Source organism: Alexandromys fortis, unplaced genomic scaffold (genome assembly GCF_014885135.2).
Source record: "Alexandromys fortis isolate MF-2015 unplaced genomic scaffold, M_Fortis_MF-2015_v1.1 scaffold_122, whole genome shotgun sequence".
Taxonomy (NCBI): Eukaryota; Metazoa; Chordata; class Mammalia; order Rodentia; family Cricetidae; genus Alexandromys; species Alexandromys fortis.
The window spans coordinates 3,893,352-3,914,163 of NW_026068004.1; the positions used below are offsets into that span (position 1 = coordinate 3,893,352).

Below are 20,812 nucleotides of genomic sequence, written 5' to 3' on the forward strand. Positions count from 1 at the left end.
GGGCTGGAAGAGGTCGCAAAGGCTGCTACTGTCTGAGCCCACTCTGAAGCCTCCTTAGGACAGCCTGAGCTCAGCACCCCGCAGGACAAGCCCATCAAATGGCATTTTTAAGATAGAGTGTGGAAGGACTGGAGAGGGGTCAGCAGTTCAGGGTGCTTGCGGCTCTGCTAGAGGGCCCGAGCTCCGTTCCGAGCACCCACGTTGGACAGCTCACAACTACCCATTGTTTTTTTTTTTTAATTTTTTTTTTTTTTCAAGAGAGAGGGTTTCTCAGCAACTATGGAGCCTATCCTGGAACTCGCTCTATAGACCAGGCTGGCCTCGAACTCACAGAGTTCCTCCTGCTTCTGCCTCCTGAGTGCTGGGATTAAAGGTGTGCACCAACACCGCCTGGCCCACCTGTAGCTCTTAACTCCAGGAGATCTCATAACACTTGATTTCCATGAGCCATCTAGACACCCAGATATACATATTTATACATTTAAAATCTTTTCAAAAAGAGACTGGAAGAGAGTAGAGCAGTGGGGGTGAAAACAAGAAAAACCACTCACCTGTCCACAGATTGTGGGTTGACTGGGATTATTTATTTATAGGTTTTCTGTAGCCCAGGTTAGCCTGCAGCTGACTAGCACAGGCTAACCTTGATCAATGTGATAATCCTGCCTTAGCCTCCCTAGTGGACTGAACCATCACACCTAACATGTTAACGCTAATTGAAACTCATTTTTATTGCTTACTGAATAAGTCATGAACTGCAGAGGGACCGGGGATGTAGCTTAATGTTAGCGTGTTTACACAGCATGCATGAGGCTCTGGTTCCATCTCCAGTACTGCAGACAAGCAGTACCGAATGGGGCCTTTTGTGCCCAAAACTCTTATGAGTGGACTTTTTTGGATTCTACCTCGTTTCAATTTATAGCATAAGCAGAGTGACTGCTTCTTCATTGCAGTGTCGTCTACTGTAATGTGTTCTAAAGAACGTGAGGAATATGTGCTGGAGCCCACAGGCCCAACTTCGGGTATACACTGTCTTGGTGTTTACGGCTTCCCTTATGAACAGTGCACCTTGTGAGCTAGAAGTGGTCCATGCCTAGCACAAGAAGCCGAAATCTAGCAAGGAACATGGCCATTCTGTTCACACAGAACTGTCTTGTGTGAGCTGCGGAAAGCCCCTCGCTGGGAAGCTGCAGACCTGGTAGACTTTCCTGGGGTGTTTTGGATCCTGACTCCGGAATGTTGCCCAGGTCTTGAGGAGGTTCTGACCTGGTGGTAATGATGGTTTTGAGTAGTGCGTAGTTTGTAAGGAGGTAAGCATTGTCGCAGGGCTAGTGGTTTAAGGCGACACTCACCTACTCGTGGTTTCACTGTCTTCAGCCTCAGGGTTTCTTTGGTACTGCAAGGCTGTAGTCAGGTTTTTGGCTAGGGCTGGATTCTCTGGGCCTTACTATCTGCATCCAAGCTCACGTGATTTTGGCAGAATTTTGGTTCATTGGAGATTGCTGGGCTACCTGCTAATGGATAGATAGAGGTCTCCCTCAGCTTCTTACCACAGGTGTCCTTTCCTATCTCAACACTGATCTCTGCCTCCTGATCTCCTCGCTCCTGTGTAATGCTCTCCCCTAAATGTAGGCTGGCCTAGAGACTGACTTCTAGACAATACAGCAAAGATGGCATTTCTGTGGTGCGACTCCACAGGCTGGAACCTCCGTTCTGCTCGTGAGCTCCATCCTTTCTGATGCAGAGTGCACCTATGTTTTCAGGGTAAAAGGCGATTGTGGTTGGATGGTGTTGATACCACGGATCTGGACTGCACACAGCACTGGCAGAATAACCTCCTGGATACATTCCGGTTCCCTCTATCTTTCTCAGATCCTTTGGCGTGCAGTATCACGCTGAATCACTGAAAATGTAGATTTCTCTCACTTTTGGTATTTCCAGCAGCGAGCTGCGCCTGGAGATCAGTGGTTTCCAAAGAGAAACTTCTTGTCCAAGAAGATGTACTTCCCATTTTGGCCACCAGGTAGTGCCAGTGCTCTTACCTGGTTAATCTGATTGCCTGGTTGAGGGATGACGAATGGGGGATTAGGGCCAATGAGTGTATGCAGCAGCTACTCTCCGACAGCCCTCATCCCTTTGTCCTGGTGATTTCCTTAGCACCAAGTTGTCGCGTCCACCCTCGACCAGCAAGGAAAATGCAACACCCGGACCTCTTCTTGCAGCAGTTTTCAGGACTTTATTCACAGCAATCTTTCTCCTTCTCCTTCTCTCTTTCCCTCTCTCTCCGGGCAAACCTCTCCCAGCCCTTAAGTAGGCATGGGCTGCCAACCCCGAACTGCCAGGTGGGCACTGCCCATAGGTTCACGCATATGCAGGCAGCTGATAATCATTGCGTGATCATAGCATAGGTCAGGCCTTAGCCATCTCAGGAGTTGATTATACATCTCCATCAGGTGTGACACCACGCAGCTCGCTACACCAAGTGCCTTCTCATTTCCAGTTTCTAGAGGATTATCTCAGCACAGGGCCCTGTTTCAAAGAAGCACACAGTCTGCTAGGGGAACAAGCAGATTAGCAATTACAACGTGGTACAAGGACTTAGTGGAGGTATGCATAGGCCATTGTAGAATACAGGAAGACTTCCAGTGTATAGGAGGCTTGTCTTTCGGGGCTTAGGGAGGGTTCTTTTTGGATGGAATTTATTGGATATGCTCTTAACCTCTTCAAGCAAAGTCATCCTGGTCTTTACAAGGGGTGTGGTAAGACTGACCTGGCTAGAAAACTCTTAACTAAAGAGGTCAGTGCCAGGAAAAGGAAGGCAGTTGACAAAAATAACATGAAGGGCGTTGATGGCAGCCTGGCCGCTTTGGAAGTACAGGAGCTGAAGTGAATGCTGGCTGGGCTATGGGATGGGAACCAAGGTCTGTACTCCTGAACTCGAAGCCAGCTAGCAGCACTGGAGTGTGAGGTGCCCCCTTGTGTTAGTTGTACAGTGGAATTAATTCCTCTGTGTTCATATATCTGGAATTCGAGTGCTCCTAGAAGTCAGTGGCCTGTTACTTTTTTTTGGGGGGGGGGAGGGGATCTGGGCACATATGCAGATACCCACAGAGGCTAGAGATGTCAGACTTTGCAAGAGCAGCACGCACTCACCACCCACTGAGCCATCTCTCCGATTCCCTGTTTGGTTTTGACTTCTCCCCTTAGAGCTACATACCAGTGGTGTGACTTAGAGTGAGCACCGTCTGATGTGATGATGCATAGCATGTTGAAGTGCGATAGACTGCTACCTTGTTAGCTAATAAAATGTGAGGACATGCATGAGAGGAGGGGATCTTGGGCAGTTCTTGAATTTCTGGCTAAAGTGTGTTGATCCACTCAACAAAATGTGGAAGAGAAAGACGTGGGGTATTCACCAGAGACCACTTGGATGTGGGTTTAAGCCAATATAAAGTCTTATTAGCCCGCTGGTGACTACACTGGCTATTCAGGGATCCCAATGTACCCTCAAGCCTTTCTCTGGGTGACCTTTCAAGTACAAAATCCATGTCCTGGGTTGACATCAGTTAACAAGCATAGTCAGCCAGAAGCAGAGCTACAGAAGCCAAAATGGAAGGTTAGTTCATTTAGAGACTTTCCCAGAACTGTGGACTTTGATGGATTAGGTCTTTGTTTTCATCTTGGCAGATGGTGCTATCTACATGTTTTACAGCCTGAATGATACTTCCATCATGGAGTCAGTTGTGCTAACATCTGGGACCCTGTTACAGACATTCTGATATTTTCTAGCATAAATAGTGATCTGTATTTGCTTCAAAAATCTACCTTGCTGACTCTGCCCAGGCTCACTGGGTGTAGCCACTGACTGAGCGCCTCTCCACCCCAGGGGTCTGGAAGGAGGCCTTACTTGTGTATTTACCTTCTCAAGACTTGTTCCCCAAACATGGATGATACTAGCCATTCCTGGGCGATGGTGGTGCACGCCTTTAATCCCAGCACTCGGGAGGCAGAGGCAGGTGGATCTCTGTGAGTTCGAGACCAGCCTGGTCTACAGAGCTAGTTCCAGGACAGGCTCCAAAGCCACAGAGAAACCCTGTCTCGAAAAAAAAAAAAAAAAAAAAAAAAAGATACTAGCCATAGATGAAGAGATGATGCTGTCTAGGGAACTTTAGTTCTATCAGATGTTCCCTTTATCTGATTTAATCTTCTTGTGGCCCAACACCCAGGAGGTCTGAGCAGGACCATTTCCAGTTCAGAACGTGGCTCCTGGCTATTCAGATAGCAGTGATAAGATCAGGGTTGAGCAAAGCTGTTTGCTTTGAGTCCAGTCATAACCACAGTCATAGCCACCTAGGTCACGTTTACCCCAGCAGTGTTCTAGAGCTCTACAGAGGTGACAAACACAAGGAGTTTGGCCAATGTGGGATGCATACATGTCTCTAGTACACACCTTTACTCTCAGAGCCTAGAAGGCTGAGGCAGGGGTCTGGATGGCAGTTTCAGACTAGTTTGCACAGCAACAAGGGAACATCTGTTTTGAAGAAGTGAAAAAAAGGTGTATGGGGAACTGGGGAGATAGGTAATAAAATACTTGTTGCATAAACAGGACCTGAGTTTGATCCTCAGCATCCACATTAAAAAATCTGGGCATGGGGGATGGAGTGATGGCTTGGTAGTTAAGAGTACTGGCTGCTCTTCCAGAGGACCCAGGTTCAATTCCCAGCACCCACATGGCAGCTCACACCTGTCTGTAGCTCCAGTTCCAGGGGATCTGACACCCTCTCATGCAGGCAAAACACCAGTGCACATAAAATTGAATTTAAAAAATCTGGGCACGGTCGCACAGGCTTGTAACCTCAGTGCTGGCAGGATGGAGTTCACTGACGAGCCTAGCCTAGTTGGTGGATCTCAGCCACCCCGCCCCCAAGAAAAAACCCAACAAGGTGGACAGCCTTTCTGAGAATGTGTACATCCACTCAGCCTCCAAAGTCAAATAAAAGCACGATGAAAGTGTGAACAATGTGGGAAGCGCTCACTCAGTGTTCAGTGTTTGGCACGTAGAGGAGGTTAGCCATGGCCAGAGGAGTAATTTCCCCAACATTATACTATGCATAAACAACTGAACCCATGTCTCTGGCATTCACCATGTGTGCCGAAGGTAAGTTTGTTTCGTAAGGAGCTGGCGCTTAAAGTGCCTGCCTGGAGAAACTGGACTTGGATGGTTGTAAAGATTTGATTCAGTGGGGTCACTCACTACTTGAAAGTGTGTCAGAACCTATCCAGGTAGAAATCAGCTGGGGGTACCCTGGGAAGGGGCACTGAGGCTGGGGCTCCCACTAAAGTGCTTGTCCGCATCTAGATTTGGAATATTGTCTTATCCTGATCTCTTCTACTTTACTTTTTCTGAATCCAAACTTGCTCTGGGGCCAGGTTCTTGGCACTTTCTCCCCCTGCATGCTCTAACCCATTCCCATGCCTTAAGCTGCCAGCTCACATGTTCCAGGCTCTGATCTGTGTTCTGTTCATGCACATTTGTCCTGCTGCTATACTTGTCCTCTCTACTTGACTCAGTCATTACAAACTTAATGTGTCCACAGGAACTCTGTTTACCCCGAAGCCTTTCACATTCTCGGCATTCCCACGGTCACCTATCTCACGTTATTTAGTTCACAAAAGTTACGCTATCCTTTATTCCATTTGCTCCCCGCATGCCAATGAGCTCTGCTTTTAAAATACATCCCCACATCAGACCCCCTTTTCCCTTGGTCCAAGCCACCTACATGTCTAGCCTAAGGCAGTAGTTTCCTGGTGGGTCTCCTTGCTTCCTTCCCCACCCTGAGTGTTTCCACAGAGACCACCAGCAGCATCCTTTATTGCTAGCAGTATCCCAACATCTGTTTCAAAACATCCCCAGGCTCCGTGTGACCCTCCACAGAGCCGCAGAGGGCAGTGGTGTTGACTGCACTTGTGGCACGATCTTGCCAGCCCTCCACCCGCCCAATTCCGACTCCTGCCTGTTTTTAGAGACACCCAGGTCTGACTTTAGTGTCAGATTCTTTTCTGGTCTCAGCTCTGCAAGTTCTTATTCTAATGTTAGGTGCTAGGGATTAAGTCTAGGGCCTTCGAACACACTGAGCAAGCGCTTATAATAAGCCTACAATCCCCAACCCAGGTGGGGTTGGGTGGAGCCGACAGTAAATGAACTTGTTGATCGACCATTTCCTTGACTGGCAGGGCTAGTCTAAGACCCAGGGAGATACCATGGATGTGCTCCAGCCCAGTGTCTGATGGCCTCTGGGCTCAGTTAGGTCCTCTCTTCCTTGCTGATTGTTGTGTCACATGGCCTCTTAGCCCCACCCTTTCTATTGCATATTCTCTGGGCTCTGGATCCTCCTGCTGGTGTACTTTATCCTTAGTGTGGAGTGGATGTGGGACAGGTAAGGGTGGACCCTACTTAGAACGTCGTCCAACATTGTTTCTTTCCAAGGCTGAGTGTCTCACACCTGTAATCTCAGTACTCGGGAGGCTGCGGCAGGAGGATCACATGAGTACAAGGCTAGCCTCAGCTATGCAGTTTCAGGTTAATCTTGTCTACGGTGTGAGACAGTGTCTTAAAACAAAAACAAAAAATGAAGGCTTGTGTCCTTGTTCAGGGCCTTCCTCACACGCTTAGGGTTCCTCTCACACTGGCTGCCTCCCCATTCCCGGACATAGCTTCCATCTTACTGCCTCCTTTCTTTATAGTGACTACCAGAACCACCTTTCTGAAAGAACCTGACCTAAAAACATTGTCTTCATTCTTGGGCCCCAGTTCCTCAGGTCCTCATCCCTCTTAGAAATGTTATTACATGTCTACACCGCCTCATAGGTACAAAGAACCAACCAGTCCTATGAAAGGCCATACCTGCTCGGAGCTGACACCCATGGGGCTCTTCATAATGTAGATCCCAGCCTGCTTTTTATAGTCCTTCAACTCACTCCCAGCCCACCTCCAATCCCAGGCACTCAACCAACCGGCGGGGTCTCTGCACTAAGCAGAAGCCCTCAGTGAATGATGGTTTTATCCAGCGGATCCAGAAAGCAGACCCCTCCCCCTGAGAGTCCGCCATGCCCCGCCCCTAGCGGCCCACTGCAAGATCTGTAAATTGAGGCGCTGGTGCCTCTGCCCTAAGACTCCTCAGCCCCTCCCTTGACCTCGGGATTGTGAGCTAAGAGCCAGGCCTAAGAGACTGGACCCACATCCACGCACCCTTGCCTGGGCTGGACCCCTCCACCTCGACAGCTGCAGGAAAGAGTGCTGTGGGGCTCCAGCCCCACCTAGGAATGTCTGGTCCCCAGGTGAGCTTTCCCGACTGACATGGAGCTGGTTGGGCAATAAAGAGGTACTGGGACATCAAGCCAGCCAACCCCTCGTCATCCCACAGAATTAGGTTTAATGGGGTTACCCGGACAACCCGCACACGGGGAAGCTGGCGAGGGAGCAGTGTTGTGTCCTGTTCTCAAGCAGGCAGGGTTCTACAGGAGATGGCCTCTGGCCTCCAGGGAAGGGGTGGCAGTGTGCGTGATGAAGAAGGACAAGAGACACCACTGCTGGAAAATATACCTTCATCCTCACCGGCCACTCATGGTGCCTGGTGAGGGAACCCTTCTCCTCACTCATTCCTCTTTCTAGAAACCCACAGTCATGTGAACTTTGCGACTTCGGCCCTGCGGTTTGACCTTCAGTTTCCGTTCCTCAATTTCTTACCAATCCTCCTTCTATTTCCTTCCCAGACATCACAGGGCTGGCCCACAGCCACCTCCGGGAGGGCGTCAGCTTAGACCTCACCAACTTGATCTTCAGTCACCTGGCTTTGGGGAGCCAGGACCTTACTGTATTTTTAATTCTCTTTGGCAATAAACCCTCCCCCATCCTTAGAGACCCTGATAAATGTCACCACGTTGTTGATATCCTCCCTTGGCCTTGCCTCAAACTTGGTCTTTGCTTCCTGGTGTACCCAGGGCAACTGAAACACGCCCTACTTACACGTAACATGTCTCTTCAAGCTCCTAGTACATGGAGACTGTGTCTTCCAAGGGCAGCACACAGGTCTTGTTCTATTTACCAAAAAGACAAAGTCTAGCCTAGAGAGGCATTGGAAAGAATAAGTGAACAATAAGGATTGAGCTGAAGGGGATGTGTGGGGGGATCTTCATAAAAAAATGGCTTCTCGGAGGCCTCAACGAAGAGGGCTAGATTCTGGGTACATTAGATCCATGCAGCTACAGGACCTAAGTGGTGTATTGTATTAACTAACATTGAGCTCTTTTATTGTTAGGTCTCATGCTTGGCACAGGGGACCCTAGTCTGCACTCAAGTTGTGTCCCCTCTAGGAAAAAAGGAAGACAAGGTAGGCGAAGCCAGTACAGAATGCCAGGTGTTGCACCCGGTGAGCACAAGAAATCTTCCAAGATAAGCATTTATAGGCTCTGTGGGCTGTTAGGAGGCTCCTCAAAGAGGACCAACCCAAGACCTAAGAATGGACCCCAGAGAAGGGTTTCAGCCGGGCTGGACAGGGGAAGCTGGAGAGCTAAGCAGGGCTGGGCTCCAGAGAGATTCGAGAACCTGGCATATGACTGAATCTGCTTGGGGCAGATTCTACCTCTCCTCTGAAAGCCTCCCCAAGGCAGGCCAGTTCCTTTCGGTGCTCACGTGGTCCTGTCTCTTCTTCCATGCTGGGTTGCATCCTCTGCTTGACTATTCCTTGAGAGATCAGTTCACAGGCATCTCTGTGTCCGCAGCACCAAGCATCAGATTTGCTCCTAAACACGTATCCTGCTGTAGGAGTGAGTAGATTACTCTCTATTTCTGGGGACTTAAACTGCCCTTCTTCTCAAATCCCCATCCTTTTGCTCCTGGGACCTGTGTATAGTTTTTTTTCTTTTTCTTTTTGGTTTTTCGAGACAGGGTTTCTCCGTATCTTTTGGTTCCTGTCCTGGAACTAGCTCTTGTAGACCAGGCTGGCCTTGAACTCACAGAGTTCCGCCTGCCTCTGCCTCCTGAGTGCTGGGATTAAAGGCGTGTGCCACCACCGCCCGCCCTAGTTTCTTTCTTTTTTTTTTTTTTAAGATTTATTTATTTATTAAGTATACAGTGTTCTGCCTGTATGCATGCCTGCAGGCCAGAAGAGAGCACCAGATCTCATTACAGATGGTTGTGAGCCTCTATGTGGTTGCTGGGAAATGAACTCAGGACCTTTAGAAGAGCAGGCAGTGCTCTTAACCACTGAGCCATCTCTCCAGCCCCACCTGTGTATAGTTTTTACAAATCACATTTAACCAAGAAAGGGGAGACTCAGTTCAAGTCCTGGCTCCACCTTTTCTGAGACAAGCCCTTTCCTATTTGGAAGGCTTACTTTCCCATCTGTAAAATTGTATGCTTGTGTCTCATTTCTCTAGACCAGTGGTTCTCCACTGCCTAAAGCTGCGACCCATTAATATAATTCCTCATGTTGTGGCGACCCCAACTATAAAATTATTTTTGTTGTTACTTCATACTGTGATTTTGCTATTATGAATCATAAATATCTGATATGCGACCCCTGTGAAAGGGTTATTTAACCCCCTAGAAGGGTCACGATCCACAGATTGAGAACCACTGCTTTAGACAGACAGACTGACTGATTGTTCTTTGAAGGCAGCGGCCCAGAGGTTCTCTTAGCTTAGACTAAGCACAGAGCCTGAGAAACACTCCTGTTTGCTGACAGATGGCAGAGTACAGAGAACACTCAAGGCAGAACTGAGCCCCATCCTGTAACTTCCAAGTGACCACTCCCACGGCTTTCCCCTCTCTGTTGTGTTTGCCTTCCTTGGGATATATAAGCAGGGATGACAGCCCTTGCCAGACTGAGCCCACAGGACCAAAGGGGATCCCAGGTGTCCAATGCTCTGTGGACGGGGTAGACGGTACAGCAGGTGACTGATCATTAATTACGGCTAAAACATCTGTGAATTAGCACAAATGAGGCAGTGTCTGTTGGAAAACTGGCCATCTGCTCACCTGCCCTGAGCGGCAGAGACAGAGTTGCTGTTCTTCAAGACGATGGTAGGTGGACTGGCAGGTGACCAGGGCCTGGCCCAGGCACTGAGTATCCAGTCCTGCAGGGCTTGGCTGCCTCGAAACAGGAGAGATGGCTGTGGAGATTGATGGAGTGGGGTGGTGCAGCCAAAATCTTTTCCCCTTCACTCCCAGCTTTCCCAGTCTTACATCATTTCCTATCTTAGGTGTTAATCCCGATGGCTTTGGTCACACAGTTGTTGATTCTTTGGGTGACTGAGGCTGCCTATGGGAACAACAAGTCCTTCAGTGATGCCTTAGGATATTCCAGTCCCAGACCCAAGTCCAGCCCCTTGGAGCACTGGACATCTTGGTGGCCGGTTTTTTTCTTCTTTTTTTTAAAGATCATAGTTTGTCTCAATCCCTTTTTTATATTTATTTATTTATTTATTTATTTATTTATTTATTTATTTATTTATTGAGACAGGACTTACTATGTAGCTTTGTCCTGGATATTCATGATGTAGACCAGGCTGGCCTTGAACTCACAGATCCACTTGCCTCTGCCTTCCAGATGCTAGGATTAAAGATGTGTGCAGCCACATCTGGTCTTGTCTCAATTCTTGCTCAGCCCTTAAGGGCTGGGAACTGTCCAGAGGACCTGTTTGGAGGCCAAGCCTGAGCCTCGAAATGAGTGAAGGATTTAAGAGAAAATGAATGCGAGAAGGAGAATTGCTCCTACGTCTCAAGGGTAGGGCTACTCTGTGTGACCGATGTGTTTATCCCAATAGTGGGGCTTGTCTGTCTCAGAGAGGACACAGACGGTTGATGTGTAAGGAGCACCTTTGTTTGGGCATAGTGTAAAAACAAAGTCAAGACTGTGAAGATGGACGCCCAGCTGGCTCCCTGCTGCTGTGCGAGATGCCATGGTGGTCAAAGGCCTGGCCTGTGCTGGCATGCATCCCAGTGACCTCCTCAGGTCTAGCCCCCAAACCACCTCCTGCTGCGGCCAGAAACGGCAGCAGATGAGGATCAAGCAGCGGGGTTTGCTTCTACTAACTTACTGTGGGACATTGAGCAGATGTTGCCAATTTGCTGAACTTGAGGTTCTTCATTCATAGAATAGGGGAAGAAAGAGTATACCCTTTAAATTAGCCCAGACCAGAGGACAGAACAGTGGAAGGTGCTGGGGAGCCACTGAATGCTGTCACATCCATTCTGTGGAGTTGATTTCCTTCTCTGTTGGAGATGGGACCGGTGTTGTGGTGTGCTCTGAGGTCTCTGAGGCTCGGAGTGGCATAGCCTCTCTTAGTCAGCCATTAATCTATGACGAGCCCTATCTCTCAGATGGAGGCCTTTGAGGCGTCAAAAGGCTCCTGGGAGGATGTCTGTGCCATGGGACCAGGACAAGGGAGGATGGGATGACCATGCGCTACTGCTGAGCTTATCTCTGGTGTCTCCTTGCTAACTTGTATTCTCAATCAGTGAGATAGGATGTGGAGAGGCAGTTCTGGGATGGGGTCTCTGAGAGCTCTCTCCAGACCCCTTGACCTTGGGAACCCTGTGCACCTCTCTCCTGGGCCACAGGTCAGCAGATCTTGAGCCATGAGCAGACCATTCCTCAGGTGGAGGAACTTTCCTGGAAGGATGTTATTAACGCCTTGTCCCTGGCCAACATGGTCCTGGGGCTCTTCTCCATCTTCTGCAGCTTCAGCGGGTAGGTCTGGGGCACAGCCCGCGCTTAGCCTGAAGAAGGGGGGGCAGACTCGAAAGACCTAGCCCCTGCGGCTGAAAGATCTACTTGGGGATGGGGATACTACACTAGTTTCAAAGCCAGGATCATGGCCTTCATGTTGCTACCTTTCTGGTAAGCGACTTCATCTCGGTTCATCTCTGAGCTGCGGTCTCCTTTTGTACCATGAAGAGTTTGTGTTATAATCAATCTTCCTTGTTCCTTCAAGCTATGGCAGTTCGGAGTGGCTGTAGGAGAAAAAAAAAAAAAGATGCATAGTAGTATTCATAGGCCCTTCCCCAACCTCTTTCCTCTCCCTGATTGAGCCCAGGATGGTCTTGAACTCACTACATGGCTTAGGATGGCCTTGAACTTCGGATCCTTCTGCCTCCACCTCCCACCTCTGGGACTGTCACCTCACTTGGCTTCACTCATAGTTTCTGGCTCTTGAATGAGAACATACGACTTGAATACCCAATGTTAGCACTCTTCTGGAGATTGTCCTACTTAAGGTGCCACCAAGAAAGCAGGAGCAGTTTATGTTCTTGTAAGTTGGGTTCTATTTCGAGGCCTTTGGCAGCTCAGTTCTTTTTTTTTTTAAAATATTTATTTATTTATTTATTATGTATGCAGTGTTCTGGCATGTACTGTAAGCTACCATGTGGTTGCTGGGAATTGAACTCAGGACCCCTGGAAGAGCAGCCAGTGCTCTTAACCTCTGAGCCATCTCTCCAGCACCGGCAGCTCAGTTCTTTAAAGGAAACTTTCAGATGCACTCCTGGTGTGCCTGATTCTCCAGGACCAGCATGTGGCTTCTTTCTGTATCTGTTTTTCATCCATGAACTTGGAGTCTAATAAACGGAGAATGCACATCTGTGGTAGGAAAATCTCAGTTTAGCCAAATCCACTGAGAGGGTAATTTTGTGTTATGATTGTAGGTTCTGTTATTTTCATTTAGCCTCAGGTCCCTTTAGAACTCAGTTGTAGTCTAAACAAATGTTGAAGTTGTTTGGGGATGGCTGAGGTCAGAGGTCAGGCTCTCTGCTTCTGCTGGGTCACCTAAGCATCGTAATCAGGGGCAGGGTTGGCAGTAGACCTCCATGGGCAGGTTCCCTTTGGACTGTGTGGCCGCTCACAAAGGGACCATATGGGAGCATCTCATGATGGATGAGGTGCAATGAGGAATGTGAGAGGATGTGGGAGACACTGATGGATCCTTGCCACACACGCATCAAACCCAGGAGATCTTGGCAGACACTGGCAGATCCATACTACAGGTGGAAATGTCAACACCTATCGCTCATCCACGGAAAACCAGCAAGCATATTCATCTTGGCCACACCTTCCGGTGTCTGGCTGTGGCTGACAGCTGCAGACACTTTGTCCAAGAACAACAGAATGCATAGAATTCTTAGGCTCTCTTAGAGGGTCTGTCTGCATTCTAGCCATATAAAAGACTAGAAGTCATAAAGAAGGTGATCTCAGGCCAAATGGAATTAATTTAAAGCTCAGAAATGGAAAGAATACGCAAACCCTGACCAGGAATAGCTCATGGAAAAGCGCTTGCCTGGAATGTGTGAGGCCCGAGCTCCAGTCTCCAGTACTGAAGAAGAAAAAACAAAAAGTACCAGATGGTTAACATTGTAGGACGGTCAGAATTTAGTTAGATATGGTGGCATAAAATTGTAATCCCTGAACTTGAGAGGTGGAGGCAGGAGGATCCAAAGTTTGGGGGAGATCTCTCAGGCAATGAAGTGCTTGTGGCCCGAGCATGAGGGCCTGCATTCAGTTCTGAGCAGCCATGGAAGAAAGCTGAGCACAGTGCTGTGCCCTCAGGATCCCAGTGCTGGAGAGGCAGAGATTCTGTGGGGCTCACTGGCCATCCAGCCTTGCCCCACCGAGCCCCAGGTCTCACTGAGAAACCCTTCAGGGTCAGAGGCTCCTGAAGAACAGGTGTTTCAGTTACCTTCTCTGTTGCTGTCGCAAAACACCATGACAGGCAACTTAGGAAAGACAGCGTTTAGCTGGGTTTAGTCCATGGTGGCAGAGCAAAGGCAGGCGGCAGCAGAAGCAGCTGAGGGTGCGTGTCTTGATCTGAAAGCCGGAGGCAGAGAGAGAGAGAGTGACACTGAGAATGGCAGGAGTCTTTTGAAACCTCAAAGTCTGTCCCTGTGACACGGCTTCTTCAACAAGGCCACACCTAATCCTTTCCAAACACTTCCACCGACTGGGGACCAAGTATTGGAATGTGTGAGCTATGGGGGCCATTCTCATTCAAACCACCACAGAATGAAAGAAAGGAAAGGAGAGGAGGGGAGAAGAGAAGAGAGGAGAGGACATAGCACAAATCCTTCATTTCATGAGTGGAGAAAGAGACACAGACAAGCAGTAATTTATCTGAAGAGCCCCAGGGGGATAGTGGTAGAGGCTGCACTAGGAACAAGGAAGGGGCCTGTGCTGTCACATACATTGAGGCTTAAGAACTGGAAGGAGCTGGGCGGTGGTGGTGCACGTCTTTAATCCCAGCACTCAGGAGGCAGAGGCAGGTGGATCACTGGATTTGAGGCTAAACTAAACTGGTCTACAGAGCGAGTTCCAGGACAGCCAGAGCTACACAGAGAAACCCTGTCTTGAGACACCCTCCCCCACTAAGAAAGAAGAGTTGGAAGGGACTTTGGTGATTACTGGAGGGTTTGGGAGTGTCAGGGAACCTCTTTAAACTATTGGTTGGGGCTGAAAAGATGGCTCAGTGGTTAAGAGCACTGGCTGCTTTTCTAGAGGACCTGGGTTTGCTTATCCACACCCACATGGTGTGGTTTACAGTCGTTTGTAACTCCAGTCCCATGAGATCCCACATCTTCTGATCTTCCCTGGCAGTGTATTGAATGTGGTGTCCAGATGCATATGCAGGCAAAACAGCTCAGACACATAACACTTAAAGAATTATAAAGAGACTATGTATTGGGGGAGTTTGGGAGGGATAGAGCCATCTACGAGGGGGTGAGTAAAACACTCAGAGCAGTGTATGCCGGAAGGGATGTGAGTGAGCAAAGCGTAGGCATTGAGTGTGCGCAGCGTAGGCATTGAGTGTGCACTTGTCCAGTGGGGACTAAGAGAAGCTGCCCTGCTGGCCTGCACTCTAGGAAATCCCTCTGTGCTTCCTGGATGCTTTTGATCAGCTTCCTGTTAGACATGGCAGTAGGGACGATGATCAGGCACCTCCACATCTGCCACAAATTAGGTGAGTTCAACCTTGGGGCCCTCTAATCCCTACCCTGGGGGAGCATCCATCTCAGGCTACTACCGTCCATCCCTCTGACACCAGGCAGACCTTCCTCAGTCACCCCCAATTGTTCACATGCCAATAGAGGAAGCCATCCTGCCCCAGAAGTGAGGCTGTCTGCAGCCTGGACACATCTCCTGGGCTGGACCCATCTCCTGGGCTGGACCCAACTCCTGCAGCCTGGACCCATCTTCTGGGCTGGACCTATCTCCTGGGCTGGACCCATCTCCTGGGCTGGCTGGCTTCCCCATCTTAGCCCCGCCCTCACCTCTCTGCTCCAATCCCATTTCCTCTTCTTTTGGGTTATGCGATTTTGCTAAGGATTCTGGTCTTGTTTATACTCTGTAGTACATTATTATGGCTATTGTGAGTTTTATGAGGTAAGATTTCACTTGGAGTTAATCAAGCATTTTCTTTGCTGTTGATCCTTTCCTGCCTTCCAAGTGTTCCCTGGGGTCACCTTCATTCTTAGTGAGGAAGATGCGCTGTAGATTTATTAGTGAAGTGAAGGGGATAATGAGGGTCAGTGAGAGGATGAGAGACATCCCCAGGCAAAGCAGCTGGTTCAAAATACTTCGAGATGTTTCCACATAAGGTTTTTCCTGAAAAAGGTCCTGAGGCTTGTGAACTTGGGTGCTAAGCCTTGCATATTGAGTGGCAAGGACCAGCAGAGAGAGAGCTGGGAGTGGGGGGAGGACCCAGGCTTTGATCTACAGACCATCTTTAGGGAGCAGCTGCTGCCCTCTGAGACCCCAGCATCCCAGCTGTCCCTGCTCCAGCCATCCAAGAGAGGCTGGGGTGTAGACTGCATGCTTGTGAGTGAACCTTGACCTCTGAAGCAGGACTCGAACTGAACGACTTCGCTGTCTTCACCACCTTTGGCCTGGCCTCGGCTCTGCTCCTTGGTGTGGATGGGCCTCTGAATGGGTTTCTGGCCGTCATCTATGTGTTAACCACTTCCTTCCGCCTGTGTTTTTACTCAACTGGTGAGTGGAACCCAGTCTATCTCAGGACTGTGATAGGGATTCAAGGGGCAGGAGAAACTGCTGGGAGCCAGAAGCTAGGGGACACTCATGGACTCCTCCTCCTCCTCATGAGTCCCACGCCTGCTGGAGGTTGAGGGCTGTATTGGCAGAGCCCTGGTCTGGGAGAAACAAGTCCTTGCTTCTTCAGGAGTTATGTCTCTTTTCTGTACTATATCTGTATAGTAGACACACTCCAGAAATGGAGTTCTAGAGAACTCCAGTTCCCCCAAACAAAAGAAGCTGTGGTAGTGAGGACAGCTCGAAAGACCACACAGAAAGGGGGTGCAAACCCAGCAGTGAGCTCAGCCTCGCCTTCCAAGGACCTGTTAAGGTGTGGGCACACCGGGTCTATGCTGATTGCCTGCTGTCCCCCAGAAACCAACCCAAACCTGTGCAGCATCAGCTTGTAATAACCAAATGACCTACATACTCCTCCCCACCCCTGGGCTAAGGGCATCTGGTAGCTCAGGGAGAGGAGACCCAAATTGATAGATGCCCTTGGAGCCAGGAAACAGCTCATTCTATGATCTCTCCCTAGAAGGAGGACCCTCTGCATACAAAGGTCTACCTTGTCCCTATGCTTCCTGTGTTTTGGCCTCCACCTGCCTACTGACCAAGGGCAACACCTTTATTCTCTGCTGCATGGCTTCACTCATGATTCTGTTCATGATCGACCAGAGTTGCTACCCACATGATGAAATCCTGGAGTCCGAGAACTGGAAAAAAGTGGTTTATATGGGAGGTGAGTTCAAATCACTGCCACAGTGTTTACGGTCACACTGTCTCTCCCAGCGGCAGTGTCCATGTGCTTCGTCCTCACGTATCCTTCGCCGTCAGCTTTGTTGTTAACCAACATAGGGCACACTTTAAATGCCTGAAAATACTAAATGCGCTCACACCCACGGAAGTTTTCTTTGTGCTCTGATTTCCAGTGCCCAATACATATCTACTTCATGTTAATGAGATCAGTAGAATTTAGGAGTGCATGCTTATGTGCCAGGTACAGGGGTCACTCTGGCGAACTAGACATAGTCCCTGCCTGAGACAGCCAAGAAAGTTACTGAAAAGCAAAACAAACTAGTGAATAAAAATGGTGAAAACAATTGGGAACAAACAAAGCTGGGAGTTCTTGGGAGGCTGAGGCTGGAGGATCATTGCAAGTTCAAGATATAGTGAGTCCCTGAGCTATAGAGTGAAATTCTGTCTGAAACAATAAAGTAACTACAAGCAGTTTTGATGCTCTGGGAAAGCACAGGGTGACTCGCTGGTCATCCTCTGGGATGGCATGAGAGGAGGAAATGCTCTTCAGGGAGGAGGTTTAAGCGAGATTGGAGAGATGAGCTCAGGGAAGAGCAGGAAGAGTGGTTCAGGCAGAGGCTGCTGTCCTGTGATGATGGGAGGCCGAGAAGGTGCTGGAAGGGAGCAGTGTGGCTGAACTTGTGTGGAAAGCCAGTAACAAAAACTTAGGCCAGTGAAGTGGGCAGACTGGGCAGGATTAGGGATTTGATCTTAAAGGCAAATAAGATGCCTTGGGTGGGATCCAGGCAGCAAGTGATATATAATGAGGGCAGCCGCTTCCAGGCGTCACTGGACTAACAGAACAGACAAGGGAGCACCAGGGGGAGGTTTTCAGAAGTGGTGATGTCAAGGCTGAAGAGAGGTGACTGGACTTGAAATAAGTATTGGAACGAGAGCTGACATTGAAGGAGGAAGTTCATGTAGGATGCTCACAATTTGTCCCGAGTTAGGGCTTCCTTTAAGGTGTGCAAGCCAACAAGAAAAGCATCTCTGGGGGCTTGAGTTTCTCCCATTATCCCTTTGCTGTTAATGCACTCTGGGTCGTACAAGCATGTTTCCTTCAGGTTCATATCTTATGTGGCATTAGTACAGTCTCCTTGACCAAGTTCTGGGTGCTGACTCTCCTGTGCCCTAGGTGGCAGAGGCAGAATGGTGAGGAGAATCTGGGTTTGTAGCTAAACGTGCCTCAGCTGAACCTCTGACTCCCGCATATGGGTGTATAAACTTGGACTAGCACCTCACCATCTTGAACTCAGTTCCAAGTTCCTGAAGCTTACAGGCTCCCGGCAACTGAATGAGGCAATGAGGTAGTCCTGTGAGGGTCCTGGACTGGAAATGGCAATTGCTGGCTCCATCTTTTCTACCTCCCCTCTCCCAGCTCATAGCAAGTGTTTTCCTCAGAGGTCATTGTTCCTGGAGTTGATCCCCATTGCTCAAAATAAACCACACACTTAGCGTGAGACTCCTGGGTGGCTTTGTTGTATGAGTTAAGGAGGAAATGGCATCTCATAGATTCTGACACCTGTTAATGCCAGTATTGTGCACATTTCAGAGTGGACGCTGTAGATACTCTGCTTGCCTGGAGACAGCCGGTCACCTTAGACTGAGGACCCCTCTTCCCTACAGAACTTCAAGGAGCTGACCCGTGGCTAGCTTTGGGGAGATAATGTCATCTATTTTTAGGACAATTCCGATTTTAAACCTTGCCTCCTTTTCTTGGCAGATCCATGATTGGTCTCTATACTATACTATACTATACTATACTATACTATACTATACTATACTATACTATACTATACTATACTATACTATGCTGAAACTCTAGCACATTAACTGATTCTTTCCCCTGGAAGTAACCTTTTGTTAGGTCACCTGTTACGATCTAACAGGTTCTCACAGAATACATGTTGGTCAGGTTGGGCATAGTCCAGTTGGCAGAGTACTTGCTTGGCTTGCTCGGATCCCTGAGGTTTGATCTCTGGTACTGCACTGCCTGTGGTGGTGTGCACCTGTAATCTCAGCACTGTGGAGCTGAAGGCAGAAGGACCAGAAGTTCAAGTCATCCCCAGCTACAGAGCAAGTTTGAGGACAGCCTGGGCTACATGAGAGCTGGCCATAAGACTATTGTTGCCCCATATTCTTGTTAACTGAGGGTTAAAATGTCTAGTTTTTAAAGGTCAGGCCTTGAATCAGGCCCCTGTGTAGGTTATTTCCTCCTGATCTCTTATGAGGAAATAGAGGTAATTTTAAGTCATGGGAGCATTATGAAGTCTAAGTGAAGCAATTGGTAGCACCTGGCAGAGTATCCAGTACTGAGTAGATGCGCCCCTAATTTTGGAGTCCTTGTGCCTGATGTGTTTCATGTGAAATTTCATTGTCTTGGGAGTTCCTGAGACTAGGTCTAGGTCCAGTGATTTGTTAGGAGGACTGGGCATGCTGCTGTGCTCATAGCTAAGACCTAACCAGAACACAAGGAGGTGGGCCGGGAGGTTACACCTGACTTCCATCCCTGCACTCAGGAGGCAGAGGTAGCTGGAGCTCTCGAGTTCTAGGTTAGCCTGGTCTACAGAGCCAGTTCCAGGACAGCTGGGCTATAACAGAGAAACTAAAACAAAAACAAAAATAAAGGATGTGACTCAAAATCACGAGAGGGAAAAGGTGTGTGGGAAGTGACCACATATGACAGCCACACTCTACTTCCCAGGCCTTGAACTGTGGTCATGCACATGAAGCATTGTCTTGCAGGGAAGGTCACCAGAGACTCACACAGGTACCCACTGCCTTAGCAGGTACCGAATGCCAGACTCGAGAAGGGAAGTGGCTGTTGAGCACAGACTACTTGCACAGCCTGGGCAGAGCGAGTCACTCTGATTACTCAGTGCTATTGGTGTGAGCCTGAGGCCACTCCGTAAGCAGCCTCAAGCATGGAACATTGCATGTTAAACTTCAAACAACCAGGAAGATGTTTTCCCCCTGAAAAGGCTCTGGCCAACTTGAATTCAGTCTTGGCCGGAACTTGGCTTCTGGTCTGACCTCAAACAGAATGGACCCTGAGATTGCATTAGCTTCCAACTAGGGGCTTACATATCCTTACTAAACTGAACGTAAACACGGGGCTTTTGCTTCTCTTGCTGCAGTTTCCTCAGCTCTGGGAGAGGCCTGTGGGGGACCGGGGGTGGGGTAGGAGCCACGGGAGGCACGTCATGAAACTGAGGGTCTGCTTCTCTTTGCAGGTGTCGTCATGCTCCTTTTCTCCCCGTTCTCACTCACCGCCTTATACTGCTTGATCTGGTCGCTCTCCTACATCTTCTTCCCAGATGCCCTGTGGGGCACGGGGGTTTGTATTAAGCTCTAGCGAGGGGGAACCGTGACTTCACTACTCCTGCTGGCTCTGTGGGCTCTGCACTTAGCACACTGGACCAAGACCTGCCTCATCCTCACTAAAGCTTTCCTGGTGCCTGTATTGTTATCTGCTGTCTCTGGTCTTGAATCACAACAACCCACAGTGGGCCCAGAAGCCTTTGTTTCTCTCTCCTTATTCAGGGTTCAGGCCCCCTTTTGGGTAATACTTGAAACAGGTTTTTTTTGGTTTTGTTTTGTTTTTTTTGAAACAGGGTTTTTCTGTGTTGTGCAGACTGTCCTGGAACTCATTCTGTAGACCAGGCTGGCCTCAAACTCAAAGATCCACTTGCCTCAGCCTCTCAAGTGCTGGGATTAAAGGTGTGCACCATCACCGATGGCCTGGGTAATCCTTGTATCAGTCATGTAGGGTAGACTTTTGTTTCTAAGATAAGTTTGGGCTGGTTTGAGTTTCAGCTTAGGATCTGGAGTCCCAGGCCAGCCTCGGATACATGATACTCTATCTCAGAAAGTTGGCAGCCCAAATGTATCACCTGGTGTATTAAGGTTTTCTAGAGGAACAGAGAGGATAGAATGAATAT

General features: G+C 48.9%; 1 protein-coding gene across 1 annotated transcript; it reads left to right on the forward strand.

The window, feature by feature from the left end:
* Positions 1-11: 11 nt before the first annotated feature.
* On the forward strand, positions 12-20,386 carry Tmem269 (transmembrane protein 269). Its single transcript, XM_050161248.1, has 6 exons — positions 12-8,387; positions 11,621-11,750; positions 14,909-15,006; positions 15,891-16,034; positions 16,612-16,815; positions 20,105-20,386. The coding sequence occupies exons 1-6, from the start codon at positions 8,321-8,323 to the stop codon at positions 20,224-20,226; spliced, it is 765 nt and encodes a 254-aa protein (XP_050017205.1). The 5' UTR covers positions 12-8,320; the 3' UTR covers positions 20,227-20,386.
* The last annotated feature ends 426 nt before the right edge of the window (positions 20,387-20,812 follow it).